The sequence below is a fragment of the Dipodomys merriami genome, unplaced genomic scaffold (genome assembly GCF_024711535.1).
Source record: "Dipodomys merriami isolate MVZ:Mamm:240054 unplaced genomic scaffold, mDipMer1.0.p SCAF_33, whole genome shotgun sequence".
Classification (NCBI taxonomy): Eukaryota; Metazoa; Chordata; class Mammalia; order Rodentia; family Heteromyidae; genus Dipodomys; species Dipodomys merriami.
Window position 1 is genome coordinate 2,656,147 of NW_027204826.1, and position 16,869 is coordinate 2,673,015.

The 16,869-nt window shown below is 58.8% G+C and overlaps 1 protein-coding gene across 5 annotated transcripts in view; it reads right to left on the reverse strand.

Annotated features, from left to right (window-relative positions):
- Positions 1–4,430: 4,430 nt before the first annotated feature.
- Lingo1 (leucine rich repeat and Ig domain containing 1) overlaps positions 4,431–16,869 on the reverse strand; it is a 97,768-nt gene continuing 85,329 nt past the window's right edge. For all 5 annotated transcript variants that reach the window (XM_070042843.1, XM_070042842.1, XM_070042844.1 and 2 more), the window contains one exon: positions 4,431–7,562. In XM_070042843.1, coding sequence (XP_069898944.1) covers positions 5,709–7,550 — 1,842 coding nt within the window. In that variant the 5' untranslated portion in view covers positions 7,551–7,562 and the 3' untranslated portion in view covers positions 4,431–5,708. The remainder of the gene's footprint in view (positions 7,563–16,869) is intronic.

Here is a 16,869-nt window from a genome sequence, read left to right on the forward strand (position 1 = left end):
AGGGCTGGGTGCCAGGAGGCCCCTTTCCTTTCCTGACAGGTTTTCCCTTCTGCTCTCAACATCCTTTTCCTCTCTGTTTCTCTGGAATATTCTGCTACTTGTTCCACAGTGGTGACGCTCAGTGCAGGCTTGGAACCATGTACGCGGGGCAAGGGGAGGGCTGGTAGGGGGACGCAGGCCAGGCTGGGGCTGGCCCGGGGACACAGGCCAGGCTGCAGCCGCCAATGGGCGCCCAGCCCGTGAGCTCCTGGGTTGGCACAAAGCCTGGTGTCAAGAAGATGAGGGAGCAGGGCGCTGGAGGCTCCACCTGCCACCCCAGCGACTCAGGAGGCTGAGCCCTGAGGACCAGGGTTCAAAGCCACCTGGGGCTGGGGCATCTGTGAGACTCTTATCTCCAATGAACCAGCTGGAACCGGAGAGGTGTGGCTCGAGCAGTAGAGGGTCAGTCAGGAGTGAGAAAGTTCAGCCGAGTTTAAGCCCCTGTTCCAGAACGCACACACACACACACACGGGTCTGTCCTTCCTGCGGAATCTGTGGGCCTGTGACATGTCCTGACCAGTCCAGGCGTGGGGTGTCCTGGCCCAGAGATCTGGGAGCTCTGCTTCCCAGTGTTAGAGCCGCGCCCCCAGGAAGACAGCCAGTGAGCCAGGAGAGCCATGTGGAAAGAGAGAGAGGCCAGCTGTCCCCAAGCTGTCCTGTGAGTGTGAGTGTGTGAGTGTGTGTGTGCCAGCACTAGGGCTTGAACTCAGGGCCTGGGCCCTGTCCATTAGCTTTTTGCTCAAAGCTGGCACTCTACCCCTTGAGCAACACCTCCACTTTGGGCTTTTTGCTGGTTCTTTGGAGAGTAGAGTCTCACGGACTTTCCCGTCTGAGCCGGCTCCGAACCTCCATCCTCAGATCTCAGCCTCCTGAGTAGTCAAGGGTGACTGTCATAAGCCACCGATGCCTGGCTCCCTTGATCTCTTCTTTGCCATCTTTTCCCAAGCTTGGCTTGTGCAAGGCGGAGCTTCTTGGTCACAGCTGACTGGATAAGAACTGGGCCCCTGACATTGAAGCAGCCAATCCATTGGCTGGTAGGTGACCAATTAGATTTCACCCTCATCTGGAGCTTATGAATGAAGCAATCAGAGACAGCAAGTCAGCCGGTGCAGGAGGTGGAGCTGGGGGCGCGAGGGGGACCTGGGGGCGCTTCCGGCTCTGTGCGGGCTGGCGTGAGCCAGAAGACATCAGATGGGGCAGAGGAGCAGGAAGGGTGGTGTGAATGCGGGTTCTGTGAAGCTCTCCGGGATCACGTCCCTCCGGCTGGTCTGCGCTGTCCCTGCTCTGTGTGTGTGCATGCATGCCAACACCGGGACTTGAACTCAGGGCCTGGCTGCCATCTTTGAGCTTTCTCACTCAAGGCTGGCACTCTATCACTGGAGCTACGGCTCCATTTCTGACTCTTTGGTGGTTCACTGGCGATAAAGAATCTCCACGGCCTTTCCCGTTTCAAGCTGGCTTCACACCTCGATCCTCCGCTCTCAGCCTCCCCAGTGGCTAGGACTGCAGGTGTGAGCCCTGGCACCTGGCTCCACATTTCCTTTTCAGCCTCTTGACTTCCATCCTGAAGGCGAAGCAGAGCATCAGGCTGTATGCGGGCACTGGGCGGGCCTGGAAGCTTCTGTCTCCTTCCTTCTCTAGAATCCTGGGTGTGGCTGGCCGGTCTGTGTCTTGGGAAGACGGGGCGATGGGTCACACCAGTTCCCATCTTCCCCCAGCAGCCCTAACGTCATCCATGGCTACGCAGGCCCGGACAGACTCGCGGGTCCACCTCTTGTAGACGCCGTGCTGACCAGTGACCACGACTGGACACCCCCAAGTACGCACGCCTTCATGCCTTTTATCACCCAACACTCCAAATCCACGGGGCTCCAAGTCTGGTTCTGCAGGTGGAATTCCGCGGTGGAGCTGGGATTTGAACCCAGGTCTGCTGGATGCCCGTGCTTCCCTGACTCTGCTGAGAACCTCTGGGAAGGTCATTGCACCTCTCAGCTCTTGACTGGGGAAGGATCTGCCGCTCCCAAAGGACACACGCATGCACACACACACACACACACCCCCCACACGCCCCGGGTGCCAGCCCTGGCCAGGCTCACTGGGAGCCGACACGGCCCTGCCGGTCTTGGGAAAAACTCTGCTCTCGGGGTTGCACACCGCTGCTTCATCCCCAGCATCCATCTCCACCCTCATCACAGCTTCCTACAGCTCCTGAGCAGCCGGACGTCCCGGCCCCGCCACCACACCGGGTTGCTGGACAGGGTGGGAGCTCAGGGCCTGCAAGGCTCCGGCTCTTCCTCCTCAGGGTCCAGGATCCCAGATCCTCACTCGGGTGCTGGGGAAGGAGGTATCTGCCATTCCTGTGAGCCTTCATTGGCTGGGAGTTGTGGGGGTGTGGCCTGCCCAGCCTGGCACCCGGGATGAACGTGGGCAGCTGCCGAGCACCTCACTCTGTGTGAGTGTTTCCAGAGCTCAGGGGTGTGTGTGGGGGTGAGGGAGGGGTCTGCCCCAGGCTCCCCGGCCCCCAGCCTGACTCAACCCTGACCCACGACCCCGAGCACCTGCTTTCTTCTGTGCTGGCCTTCAGTCCTAATACAATGACTGATCTTTTTCTGGTTGTTTAGTGCCGGTCCTAGGACTTGAACTCAGGACTTGGGTGCTGTCCTTGAGCTTTTTTCTTTTCTTTTTTTTTTTGGCTCAAGGCTGGTGCTCTGCTACCTGAGCCACGGCCCCTTCCAGGTTTTTGATGATTGGTTGCAGATTGAGCATCTCACAGACTCTCAAGCCCAAGCTGGCTTTGAGCTGCGATCTTGAGATCTCCGTCTGCTGAGTAGCTGGGATTACAGGCTGAGCTACCACGCCCGGATGATTGGATTCTTCTGTGGTTGTGTTTTCTTAGGAGCTACTTTTGCCCCAGCACCTGAGGCACAGGAAGCTGAAGGGGCATCCTCAGGGGCGGCCTCTGGGGGAGCGAGGACCTGCCTCCCGGGGTCCCAAGCTGGGTGGAGGAGGGCTTGGGCTGAGGCCCTGCCAGACACCGCCGGGCCTGCGGGCGTCCTGAAGCCCCGTGACACTCCCGGCCTCTTGCTGCACAGGCCAGTTCCATGCCCAAGGGCTCTTCTCCCCTCCTTCCCCTCTGTGCGCCCCAAAATGGTGTCCTGCCTGGACCTGCCTCTAAGAATTCTCCAAATAGGACCCTGGTCTTGTCTGCTTGTAGCTGGGCAGCCCTGAAGCGATTGCCCTCTCTGATCCTCCCCTCAGCAAGTATATAACCGTGAATGGACGGCCATCACCATTACTGAGTGCAGAGGGCTACGTACCAGGCACGGCACTTGCTAAGTACCAAGCACCGTGGCTAGCTAAGTACCAGGTACTGTGGCCTACTAAGTACCAAGTACCATGGCTTGCTAAGTACCAGTACTGCATTGACTGAGGAACACGGCCTGTGCCCTCACTTGGTGACCCTCTGGCAGCCCAGGGTTAACTGTCTTTATTTTACAGGTGGAGATGGATCTCCAAGGATGGCGACCGTCCCCGCTGGTGTGAGAGTGTGAACCTGAACTCAGAGCTGACCTTGGCATCACCCCCAGCCGGCCCAGCCTAGGGGACCCGTGAGATTCCTGGGTCCTCTGGAAAGAGGACGCCATTCCCTGCCAGGGAATAAAAAACACGGTCTTCCTCCAGGCCCAGGGATAGCCTCGGACAGTGATCGGACTTCATCAGCCATAGCAGGGACTCCCAGAGGGCTTGAGAATGAATGAATGAATGAGGCAAGGGCTGAGCACCAGCTCCATGCCCCCCCAGCCCCGGTGCTGAGCACGCAGCTCTCCCAGTGCGTGCAGGCACAGCCAGCGGCGAGAAGCGGGCCCGGGCTGGAGGGGCGATGTGGATGGGGCTCCCGGCCCGAGGGCCCAGGGGCAGCGCGGGGCTGGCCTGCGCCAAGCAGCCAAGAGGCCCTGCCTGGGCCTCCCTGCCCTCCCGGCCGGAGCCCCAGCCCCACGCAGGCTTTGCTGGGGACCAGCCTGGCTCCTCCCTGGCACGCAGGGACTGCCGGGAACAGAGCGGGAGGGACAGGCCCTGGCTGGGCGCTCCTGGCCAGCGGGTGAGCAAGACACACTGGCTTTGCTGCGGCTTCATTAAAGATTAAGAGTCGCAAGGACTTCCTGTCCAGACTGGCTGTGAACCTCGCTCAGCAGATCTCAACCTCCTGAGTAGCTGGGGTTACAGGCATGCGCTGCTGGCCCTGGCTGAGCTTCTGTTTGGGGTAGGGGGAAAGCTAGGCTAGAGCGCTGTTGTCCCAGCAGGGTGCAGCCTGGGCCGATGTGGGGGAGCCGCCCTCTTCCCTCCCCCAAGCCCCATCCCCACACAATGAGATACTACGGACCAGAATGAGAACAATCACCCACACGTGTGCACAGCGCTTTACAAGGTTACAAAGTGTTTCACATACATCTCATCGATTCCTCACAACAGCCCTGTGAGGTAGGCAGGGTGGGGGGAGGGTGGGGGGCGGGCAGGGGGCGAGCTTCCCATGGTACAGATGGGGAGACTGAGGCCCCGGGGACCCGGTTCAAGTCCCACGGCAGAGCGCGTGTGCGCGGCAGAGCTAGGGCTGAGACCGCGTCACAGGCTGGCCTCAGGCCCTTGGCTCTGTCCACTGACCGAGATGCCCCCTGCATCCCCCCTCCCCAAGGAAGACCCCAGCCCCCTGTCCAGTGTCTCAGCCACACACCCAAGCCGGCCCCAAACCACCTCCCCAAAATAGAGCTGCCTGGCAGCCCAGGAGACAAGCCCCAGCCCCGTTGGGCAACTCTTGTCCTGGCCACCAAACCCTGGCAAAGAAGCCCGCCCAGAGCTGGGCCAGTAAGAGCCATCTAGCCGCTCCTGATGGCGCCTGGTGGGGTGGGCCTGTTTTCCTGAGTGATCCCTCCCCTCAAGGGAAGAGGAGAGGAGGAGGAGGAGGAGGAGGAGGAAGAGGAGGAGGGGGAAGAGGGGTGGGGGAAGGAGAAAGAGGAAAAGGAAGAAGAGGAAGGAGGAGAGGAGGAGGAGGGGGAGAAGAGGGAGGGGGAGGAAAGGGAGGAGGAGAAGGGAAGGAAGGAGGAGGAGGAGGGGGAGGAGGAGAGGGAGGAGGGAGGAGGGAAGAACAAGAAGCTTATTTGGAAGGAGGCCCTGGGATTGATCAGGGACGTCAAGAGTTTGCATTCCATCTAACTATTGGAAAAGGTGTGGGATATTTTTTTTCCGGTTTTTCTTTTTCTTTTTTTTTATTATTTCAAGTTTTCATAAAAATCCATCATGATTGAAACCCAAGTTACAGAGGAAGTTCGTCACTGTTTTTGTTTTTGTTTTTATTATTAATGGTTATTATTGAACTATGGGCTCTGCTGTGTTTTGCTCGGTCAGCTTTGGATCCCGGTCCTGTGGCGGGCGGCGGGGACCCCAGGCAAAAACCTGGATTTCTGGGGTCCTTGGTTAGGAAGAGGGCTGGGGTGTGGAAGTGGGGGGGGGGAAGGCGGGAAACAGTACGTGTGGAGGGCAGAGAAGAAGTGGACAGGATCAGGGTGAGGTGCGGAAGGGGGGGGTGGGGGGAGCAGGCACCGCCAGGTCCCCCCTCCCCCGACACCCCTCCCCCCACGGCCCCGCGCGGGCACGCGCACGGCGGCCACGAGCCTCAGATCATCTTCATGTTGAACTTGCGGGGCGCGTCGGCCGAGGTGATGCCCGCGTCGGACTTGCGGGGCACGTACTCGATCTCGATGTTGTGCTTCGTGTTCCCCTTGCCCCGGCTCCAGAGGAAGAGCAGCACCAGGCAGAAGAGGACGACGCCCAGGAAGGAGATGAAGCCCATGGTGGTGGCGATGATGAGGGTCTTGATGTCGAAGGGGAAAGGCACGCTGGCGCGGGTGCTGTTGGCGTCGCCGTCGCCGGGCTGGTTGGAGATGAAGGCGAACGTCTTGTTGGCCTGGTGCGGCCAGTCGGGCGCGTAGCTGCGCACATGCAGGTGCGCGGGCATCGAGTCGTTGCCGCCCGCGTTGGCCGCGATGCACACGTACGTGCCGTTGTCCTGCACCTGCGCGTAGCGCACCTCCAGCGTCCCGTCGGGGAAGACCGTGAGCCGCCCGTTGCTCTTGGCCGACACCAGGTGCTTGCGGGGCGACATCCACAGGATGGCGGGCGGCGGGTCGCCGTCGGCGCGGCACACGAACTGCACGGTGTGGCCCTCGTCCACGAACACCTGCTGGGCCTTGCGGTCCCGGATGCGGGCGCGGCGGCAGGTGAAGTAGTTGGGCAGCAGCACGTCGGGGAAGTCCTTGAACTCCTTGCCCTGCACGAACTCGGGCGTGGCGCACGTGGGCTGCTGCCGGTTGAAGTTGAGTCTCCAGCGCCGCCGGAAGACCCACAGCAGCCGGCAGTCGCAGGCCAGCGGGTTGGCGTCGAGGATGAGGGTCTCCAGGTTGCCCACCGAGTGGAAGGCCGACTCCTCCAGCGTGGTCAGCTGGTTGCCGGACACGTTGAGCACGCGCAGGTGGTTGAGGCCGCGGAAGGCGTAGGGCTCCACCACGGCCAGCTGGCCGCCCACCAGCTGGATCTCCTGCAGCCGCAGCAGCTCGTGCAGCATGGAGCCCTCGATGGCGCCGATGGGGTTGTAGGAGAGGTTCAGGAAGCGCAGGTAGACCAGATGGCGCACCGCCAGGTAGGGGACGGCGGTGAGGTTGCAGTGGGTGATGGCCAGGGACGTGAGGTTGAGGCCGTACAGGCAGTTGGGGGTCATGGTGTCCAGGTAGGGCCAGTGCGAGATCTCCAGGACCTTGAGGCGGTAGAGCCGCTTAAAGGAGTAATCGCGGATGGCGTTGATGTTGAGATGGCGGAGACGGAGGACGATGAGGCCGTGCAGGTGGGACAGGGCCTCGGTGGGGATGGACGTGAGGTTGCATTTCTCCAGCGTGAGCTTCTCCAGGCTGTTGAGGCCGCTGAAGGCGCGGTGGGAGATGTAGACCAGGTCATTGTCCCCGACCTCCAGGGAGCGGAGGTTGTACAGGTCCTGGAACATGTAGTCCAGCAGGATGACGATCTTGTTCTCGCTGATGTCCAGCCGTGTCAGGTTGCTGAGCCCCGTGAAGACGCCCAGCGGGATGAGCTTCAGGCGGTTGCTGCGCAGCCCCAGCGTCCGCAGGTTGAAGAGGTTGTTGAAGGCGCCGGGCTCCACGGCGCTCACGATGTTCTCGTTCAGCTCGAGCTCCTCCAGGTGCGGGAAGCCGGCGAACTCATCCTGGTTCAGGGTCTTGATGCGGTTCTTGCTCAGGTCCAGCAGCCGCGTCTCGGTGGGGATGCCTTCGGGCACGGCCACGAAGCGCTTGCGGTGGCACAGCACGGCGCGCTCCTGGGCCGAGCACTCGCAGCGTGGCGGGCAGCCCGTGGCCGAGCCCGACAGCACCGAGCCCAGCACCAGCAGCAGGATGGGCTGCCAGCAGGACAGGAGGGGGCTGGGCGCGCCCGTGCACCCCGCCGGCATCCTCACGCTCACCTGCAGCCGGGAGCAAGCACAGGGACGCCGTGAGAAAGCCGCGCGTGGATCCAGATCACGCCCGCATCCCCAGCCCCACCCCAAATAACACCCCAGGGAGCAGAGTCATGGGGGACCCCCTCCCCATCCTTAACCTGTGAGATCTAGATGCTTGGGTTTGAGGGTTCCTGTTCCTAGCTACTCAGGAGGCTGAGATCTGAGGATCGTCGTGGTTCAAAGTGGCGCTGTGGCTCAAGTGGTACAGTGCTCGCCTTGAGCTGAAGAGCTGAGGGACAGCGCCTAGGCCCTGAGTTCAAGCCCCACGACTGACCAAAAACAAAAAAGGGACTCCTGTGCTTCAAAGGAGCTCAGGCCTGGGTTTCTGTGGAGTCCTAGCAGGAGCTGCCGTTCCGAGGAGCTCCCCGAACTGGCCAGAGCCTCAGCTTCAGACCCCACCCTCCGCCCCGCCAACTCTGCTGCCCGGTCCCAGGCTGCCACCAAACGCAATGGCACAGGCCACTAGTCACAGATCGGCCACCCTGTGAACTCCCCACGGGGCTCGACCTGCCCCGGGTCTCACGCCTGGCGTTCCCACTCTCCCCACCTCCTTCCATCCGGGGCCTCAAGCCTGCAGCTCTTCCCTTCCCCGGCACCACGCCCACTGGGGTCTCCCCGGGGAGCTCCAGCCAGGCCCATCTGCCCCTTGGGGACCCGGATGCCAAGCTCCAGGGCAGCTGCTACTGTAAAAGCAGGCTGAGGGTGGCTGGCAGGATGCATGGGCAGCCTGCGGGCACCTGTGCCATGCATGGCCCTGAGGCGTCTGCTCCCAAATCCACAGATGCCCCCACCCGAGCCCGGGGCAGGGAGGCCCGAGGCTTCCCAGCAGGTAGGGCGGGCTCCAGCGACGCCATGTTGGTTTTGGTTTGTTTTGTTTGATGTGCATTGCAATACTGGGACTTGAACTCAGGGCCTAGGTGCTGTCCCTTAGCCTTTTCTGTTCAAGGCTAGTACAGCACCGCTTCCAGCCCTTTAGCAGTTAATAAGAGATAAGAGTCTCACGAGCTGGGCGCCCGTGGCTCACGCCTGGCATCCCAGCTACACAGGAGGCTGAGATCTGAGGATCCTGGTTCAAAGCCAACCAGGGCAGGAAAGTCCCTGAGACTCTTATCTGCAATGAACCACCAGAAAACCAGAAGTGGAGCTGTGGCTCAAAGTGGTAGAGCGCTAGCCTTGAGTGGAAAAACGAAGAAGAGAGTCTCATAGACTTTCTGGCTTCAAACCATGATCCTTAGATCTCAGCCTCCTGTATAGTGCTAGCAGTACAGACTTGAGCCATGCCACCCAGCCGGCTGACACAACGTTCCTTTGAATGCCCCTCAGCTCTCCAGGTCTGACAAGCCTTTCCTGGTCTGGTTGTGGATTAACTAAGTGACTGCTCTGGGTGTCACTGACACATTATGGAATCTGTCCAGACTTTATTGTCCCCGAGGGGACATTGTTCACCCCGCCCCCTCCCCCTCCTGATTCTCCCAGGCCTTGGCCTCTGCCCACCCTGTCCGGGCTGTTTTCCACTTTTCCACAGTCACGCGCTCCAGTGACCCACCCGAAAAGCAAACATCCTGACAGGCGATCAATAAGTAATTGGGCCAGCGGCCGGGGCTGGCGGGGCGTGAAGCCGAAGACTCAGAGGTAAATAGGACTTTTAGCACCCGGCTCAGGGCTGGGCTGGCAATCCAGCTGCCAGGAGCGAGGATGAAGGACATAGCACCACTTCAGCACTGGGAGGAAAGAAAGAAAAAGCCAGGCGCGGCAGCTCACGCCTGTCATCCCAGCTACTGAGGAGGCTGAGACCCGAGGATTGTGGTTCAAAGCCAGCCTGGGCAGAAAAGTCCCCCAGAGACTCTTCTCTTCAACGAACCACTCAAAAAAGCCAGCAGTGGCGCTGTGGCTCAAGTGGTAGAGTGCTAGCCTTGGACACAAAGAAACTCAGGGACAGCACCCAGCCCCTGAGTTCAAGCCCCAGGACTGGCAAAAAAAAAGATAACATAAAATAGAGCCAGGCACCATCAGTGGTTCAAAGCCAGCCCAGGCAGGAAAGGCCCTGAGACGCTCATCTCCAATGAAGCATCAGAAAACCAGAAGTGGCGCTGTGGCTCCAAGTAGAGTGTCACTAGAGCACACGAACTCAGGGACAGGGCCCAGGCCTGACCACTGGAAAAACAAAAGACAAAAGACAACACTGGTCGCATGTCCCTTAGGATGGCTGTGTGGATTCTGTGGCTTATTATCATTATGACTATCATTTACTTATTTATTTTTTGCCAGTCCTGAGGCTTGAACTCAGGGCCTGGGCACTGTCTCTGAGCTTCTTTTGCTCAAGGCTGGCACTGTACTACTTGAACCAGAGCACCACTTCTGGCTTTTTCTGTGTATGTGGTACTGAGGCATCGAACCCAAGGGCTTCACGCATCCTAGACAAGCACTCTACCACTAAACCACAGTCCCAGACCTATATTATTATTATTATTTGTAGCCTGCCCTGCACATCCAATCTCTAAGCCATCGCCCTGTGCAGCCAACATTATAGTCTCCCACCCCAAAGCCACCTCCTGCATGAAGCCGTCCGCCATTTACTCAATCAGACAACCACTTCGGCCTACAGCGCGAATCACTATACTTTCCCCTATTAGTGATGCTGTGTAATCGCTGTCTGCTGCACCTCATTCCAAGACTGACTTCAGCCAACTGACAGGAGAAAAAAAGCAAACAAACAAAAGGATAAAGAGCTACAAGCTAAAGAAGGAAAAATCCCGCCTCATGATCAAGTGCAGAGCCTCCCAGCGGCCTGAGGAAAAAGGGAAGCATGCTCAGAAGCCTCAGCCTGGAATGTATTGTTTAGTCTTGGGACGAATACTCCTGAGAGGTTTTACTTCTTCGTTGTTGGCTTGTTTGTGTTTTTTTTCCTTTTTCTTTTTGGGGGTACTGGGGTTCGGAGGTGAGGTTTTGTGCTTACCAGGCAGGTGCTCTACTGCTTGGGCCTTGCCCTTGGTCTGTTTTTTTTTTTTTTCTGCAATAGGCAGAGTCTCAAGTTTTTGCCTGATGCTAGCTGGCCTCAGAGTGTGATCCCCTACTTATACCTCTGGGCTGGGGCAGGAATGAGTTTCTGCAGGTCTGGGGGCTGCCGGAGATGGGTCCGGCCCGCTGAACAATGAGACCCGGGGTCGTGAGACAGCGGCCATACAGCCTGGCCCTGTGCGGCCCCAGAGAACCGGGCTCCCCGAGATCCCGACACCCCTTCTCAACGGTGCCGGCCACTGTCCTGAACGGAGGGGAAACTGAGGCCCAGAGCAGTGAGGATGCCTGTGCCACGGGAGTGTGACCTGCCCGGCCCGGTCTGGCCAGGGTGGCAGGGGAGGGGGGGGGAGGACTCAGGAATTGTCACCCCTTGGGCCCCTGGGGAGCTCTGCAAAGGGCGAGGATTAAAAATGGCACCAACAAATACAGAGAACATAAGCATCAATGGCGCGCGGGTGGCGGGAGGGCAGCCGTGCCCAGCGCATGGCTTGTGTCCTGCACCCCTTCCCCAGCCCGTGGCTGTCAACAGTGGCCTGGACGCCCCCCACCCCCCATCACAGAGGGGCGGGTCCCGGGTCCTGTGGCCCAATGAATAGCACAGAGCATGCTCAGAGCCCAGTGGCCTCCCGTCGTCTCCCTTCCTTCGGGGTGGGCTGTGGTGCTGGAGGGACGGCTCAGTTATTTCGGGTTCACAGCATCCATATTTCATGGTGCTCCCACGCAGTGCTCCTCGGGGACCGTGGATCCCAGCGCACATGGAGCCGGAGGTCGCAGCTCCGCAGAGCCAGGCCCACTGGGCAGGGGAGGAGGGGGAGGAGAGAAAGGAAGGAGGAGGGCAGAGCAGCGGGCGGTGGGGGGAAGATCATTTCTGCAGAGCAAAGGCAGGTGGGCACCGTGCCACTAGAGCACTGGGGATTCAAAAGACCCTCCCAGCCCCATCCTGGCCTTCACCATCCTGGACCTCACTGTCCTGGCCTCCACCTTCCGGGCCTCCAGGGTGTCCTGCTCAATCCCACAGAAGCACGCATGGCTGAGAATGGTGTGGAGGCCTGGAGGCTGCCTGGCACGGGGTGGGGGGGTGAAGGGAGGACTCCTGGGGGGGTGGGGGGAGGGGTGGGCCCACACATAGCTCCTACAGCACAAATCCTGGCAGATGGGTGGGGCCGGGTGGGCGGGGGCTGGGGCATTGGCAGCCTGGGTGCCCCCCTGCTGGCTGGCACTTTCCCCTCCGTTTCCCTCCCCTCCTTTGCTCCTCTTACAGGGAGAGAAATCTCAACCTGGAAGAAAATTGAGGTCATGTCCTTTGTCGTGGATAACTCTTTATTTTGCTCTTGTTCTTGCTCCTGGCAAAGGGCTGCTGAGCTCCCAGTGTGTGTGTGTGTGTGTGTGTGTGTGTGTGTGTGTGTGTGTGTGTGCGTGTGCATGTGCATACACGTGCATGCATATGTTAGCATATGTGTGAGAGCAAACGAGGGAGCACTTGCATCTGTGTCTACATGTCTGTGTGCACCTGTGTCATCTAAGTGTGTGTGCAGCTGTGCATGTGCACACGTGCACTCGCATGCCCCTCCCAGCCCCTCCCCCTGCCCTGTCTCAGGGCCTGGGCTTCTGCCTTCCAGAGGGGGCCACCGGCCGGTGTGGCTGCCGCCCACCTGCCTTCTAGGGCAGCATGCAGCACCCCAGATTCCCCGGAAGCACCCAGCCCCGATGCTCAGGGAGAGACGCTCCGCCCGCCTCAGGAACCACCAGCCTTCCGGCCATTTGTAGATAAATTATGAATTTTAATTGTCGGAGCCTCTTAGTGTTTAAAGGTTTCTCTATATAGCTCTGCCCCATCTCGGAGTGGGTGCTGGCCTGGCAGCCCAGCCCGGGCCTAAGGGAAGCCTGGTCCCGCGTGCCGGGCCTGCACAGCACCCCTCAGATACCAGCTGAGCCAAAGGGCCAGGACCTTCATGAGAAAGAACCCCACAAGCCTACCCCTCCCCTTCCTCTAGCCCCCAATCCAGCCAGGCTAAGCCCTGCCCACCCTGCCCAGGCCCAGTCCTTCCCTCTCACTTTCCTGAAGTGGTCTTGGCTAGAGGCGTGGGGAACAGAGGGAAGTGGGGGACCCCATGGGAGATTTAGCATTCACCAGAGACCTGGGAAGCCCAGTTGGTGCCCACAGACCCCCCCAGAGCCGCCCTGTGGGCGGGGCTTCACTCTGATAAGAGCGGACTTTATGGCTGTCACAGTGTGGGTGGGCAGCAAGTGAGCATCTGGACACCAGTTCAAGACCACAGTGCCCATGACCTGAACCCCAGACATCTGGATCCAAGGATCTCAGTCCGAATCCTTGCCACACAGTGCATTTATACGACCCAAACCAACCAACGGAATAAAAGCGGCCTTCAGGCTGGGTGAGGTGGCTCAGGCCTGTCATCCTGGCCAATCAGGAGGCTGAGATCGGAAGATCGCATTTAGAAGGCAGCCCAGGCAGCCAAGTCCGTGAGACTCTTATCTCCAATGAACCACCAGAAAAACCAGAAGTGGCGCTGTGGCCCAGAGTGGTAGCGCCACTTGCCTTGAGCCAGAGCTCAGGTACAGTGCCCAGGCCCTGAGTTCAAGCTCCCCTGTCCCCCCAACAAAAAACTCCAATGCATCATAAAATATGGTCCAGTAAGTTCTTTATACTGGGGACAGGCAAATTATTAATAAAGACTCTGCCCTTCTTCTGGCACTGGCTGGTCAACGTCTCTATTCAGTTGAAAGCTGGCCCCAAAATCTTGCATTTTTCCAACTGGGTGAACAGCTCAGGATCAAGGAAGTGGGCGTCACCCAGGTCAGACTCGAGCGGTACGAGCCGGGAAGGGGGGACATCTCCACTCATCTCTAAGGGGGGCGGGGTCAGGACCAGGTGTCAAACACCCACTGCAGGCCCAGCCTAAAAGCTCAAGGGTGTGAACACACAGGACTGGAGGTCCAGCTCCAGTTCTGAACAAAATAAAAATAAAATAAACGAGGGAAGGCTTGCAAGGCAAGAGCAGGCACATTGCCTGGCCCTTCTTCTCCCATAGGTACTGGAGCCACAGAGCTCCTGGGGCTCACCTTTCTTTTTCCTTTGTGCCAGTCCTGGGACTTGAACTCAAGACCCTGGGCGCTGTTCCCAAGCTTCTTTCACTCAAGGCGTTACTGCTCTACTGCTTGAGCCACAGCTTCACACTTCTGGTTTTTCCTGAGTAGTTAATTGGAGGGAAGAGTCCCACAGACTTTTCTGCCAGGGTTTGCTTTCGAATTGAGATCCTCAGGTCTCAGCCTCCTGAGTAGCTGAGATTACAGGAGTGAGCCACCAGTGCAGTGCCCTGGCTCATTCTGATCCTTTTTTACTCTGGGTGTTGGAGGGCTTACACCCCCATTTCCCTCAGGCCCTCCTACACCATTCCTATTTATGCCTGAGCACAGGGCGGGTAAAGACAGTATCCCACAAGTGGGGAAACTGAGGCTGGGGAGGGGCGGGGGCTTAGTGAGCGAGCATTCCACCCTGGCTGCGGTCCATTCTCAGGCCCAGTATGCAATCTCTGCAGAGGAGGGGGCGGGGAGAGTTAATTCCTCCAAAACGGGGGAAAAAAATAGAAACACACACACACGCGCACATACACACACACACACACACGCACACACACACATGCCACACACCCTAATAATGTGTAATAAGAGGTTAGAGACGAGGAACAATGCCCTGGGAATGTCACCCTGGTGGCAATCAATTTGGGTGTCACATGAAATAGGCATAATTATTCCGCCAGCCCCTAGCGCTCCAATCTAACCAGCTCCAGGGGCCCAGGCTGGGGTGAGAAATGGAGGAGTTGCCAGCCAGCCCCAGGCCTTGGCGGCCCCTCTGGGCAGGAGAGGGGGGTTGGGGGGGCGGGGGAGGGAAGGCACTGGGATCGGGGACCTTCAGTGCCCAGGAGCCACCTCGGCCAGGCACTGATCTTGCGCAATCGGAGACAATGTCAGAGCCAGGACACACTTTGCCCACGTTTGCTCCCGGGGGCTTCGCTTCCCGGGGTGCTCTTCAACGCCAGGCCCGGTGCCAGGGCCGGGGAGGAAGGATGGACCGCCGTTAGAAGAACAAAACATAGGATTTCCCTACCTCCCTTTTTTGCTGGGACTCCTGGAACTGGCCCCTCTCTTTTTGCTCAGACAGGCTCTCCTGGCACCTCTTGTCAACCCCCCCATTTCCTTGGGAGCTCCCCCCCACCCCCCACATCCCCGGTCTGTTCCCACGATCGCTCCTGTCCATGCCTGAGCTCAGGGCTTATTTAGACAGCGGCAGGGTAAACTGAGGCCCAGCGGGCAAGCGTTCATCTGCATGTTCATTCTACACATGGGAAAAGTCTTGAATCCCAGAAACGCACATGGAGGCCGTAAAGTTCTGTTTTATACTCATCCCATCAGGAAAAACCAAGATGCAGGTGGGGGTGGGGGTGGGAGGGACGGATTGCAACTGGCTGGGCGTCTGGGGTCACGGCTGTGCTCGACTCCCACAGGAAAACGGGTGGCACATTTCCTAGGAAAGCCGAGCATGCCGCCCGACGGCCCAGACACGCGCTAAGCACGGCCCCAAAGATGCACAGAGGTCTGTGGCTGTGTCTTTGCAAAAGCCAAAAAAACGGGCGGGGCGCTGATGGCTCACACCTGTCATCCCAGCTACTCAGGAGGCTGAGATCTGAAGATCATGGTTTGAAGCCAGCTCAGGCAGGAAAGCCTATGAGACTCTTATCTCCACTGATCCAGCAAAAAGCCAGAAGTGGTGCTATGGCTCAAGTGGTAGAGTGCTAGCCCTGAACATAAAAGCTTAAGGACAGCGCCCAGGCCCTGAGTTCAAGATCTAGTTAAGGCACCAAAAAAAATTCATCAATTAATCTCTGTGCCACCTCCAAGGACCAGACAGAAAACAAATCACAGACTGGCAGTAGCTAGCATTCACTGGCACATCTGTGTGTCGGCCCTGGCCTTACCCACATTAGCATACGCTTCGGCCTACCACCTCCACGGGGGGGCCTCTGGAGGCCGAGGAATGCTCCAGAGTCACAGACGGACAGCAATGGAGCTGAGACTCGAACCCAGGCCTCAGGCTCCAGGGTTTGCACATGCCTGATGAAGAGATACCCATGGAGTTGTGGTCAGCTCAGATCTACTGGCCCACAGCACTCAAGACCAATCATTCATTCGTTCATTCATTCATTCATTCATTTGCAAGATGTAAGTCAGCCTCAAGAACGGGTCATTCACGTTTGGAGACGACTCTGCCCTCTCCCGCTCTTTCTCCAGAGAAAGTCCTGATTGGAGGGCTCTCGGCAAAGACCATTCCATTTTTCAAGATGAACCACAAAAGGCTCCTCCCCTCCAATGAATCCCCAGCTGGCCAGCGGCTCTGTGGTGCACACCTGTAATCCCAGCTACCCTGGAGGCTGAGATCTAACTGGGGGAGGGGGAGAGTGTTGAAGACAGCCCCAGGGCCAAAAAGTCTTTGAGACTCTTATCTACAATTAATCAGCAAGAAGCCAGAAGTGGAGCTGTGGCTCTAGTGCTAGTACACCAGCCTGGAGAGAAAAAGCTAGGACAGCACCCAAGTCCCCAATACAGGCACAAAAACAAACAACAACAAAACCACTGCTCCTCTCTGAGCCCAGGCCTTCCCTGCCCCGCCCATCCACGCAGCCGACACCTTGTCCCCTCTTCGCCACCAGGTACCAGCTGTCCCCTGCAACCCCCATCTCCCCCATTCCAGGGGTCAGCCAGAACCTGAGGGGTGTTTAAAGCAAGCCACAGGACTGCAGGAGGGCTGTGCAGCATCAACGTATGAATGAACGGCTGGCACTAGGTCAGGAACAAAACAGATCTATCCTGCGGTGTCTGGAGAAGGGATGGGGAGGCTGGGGCCGGAGAGGGGCTTTTGGGTAGAGATGCTTGGCCAAGTCAAAGCAAAGGAGGGTTGGTGCAGAAGCCATCAGTGGGGACGGGGGGGGGGGGGGGGGGGAAGGGTTGGAAGGCCCAGAATGGCTCACAGTGTCACGCCCAAGGCAGAGAGACTCAGACCCTAGCCAGCAAAGTTCCATCGCTGGAGCCACCCACCCCTCCCGTCTGCCACCCGGCCATCTCCTATGCTGCCTGTGCCCGCACGAATCAGCAGGCGGCTGAGGGCTGACCAGGGCAGAGCCACCACAGGTTCGAGGCCCTGCCTGACCAGATGCTACGCAGCAGCCCCCTTCTA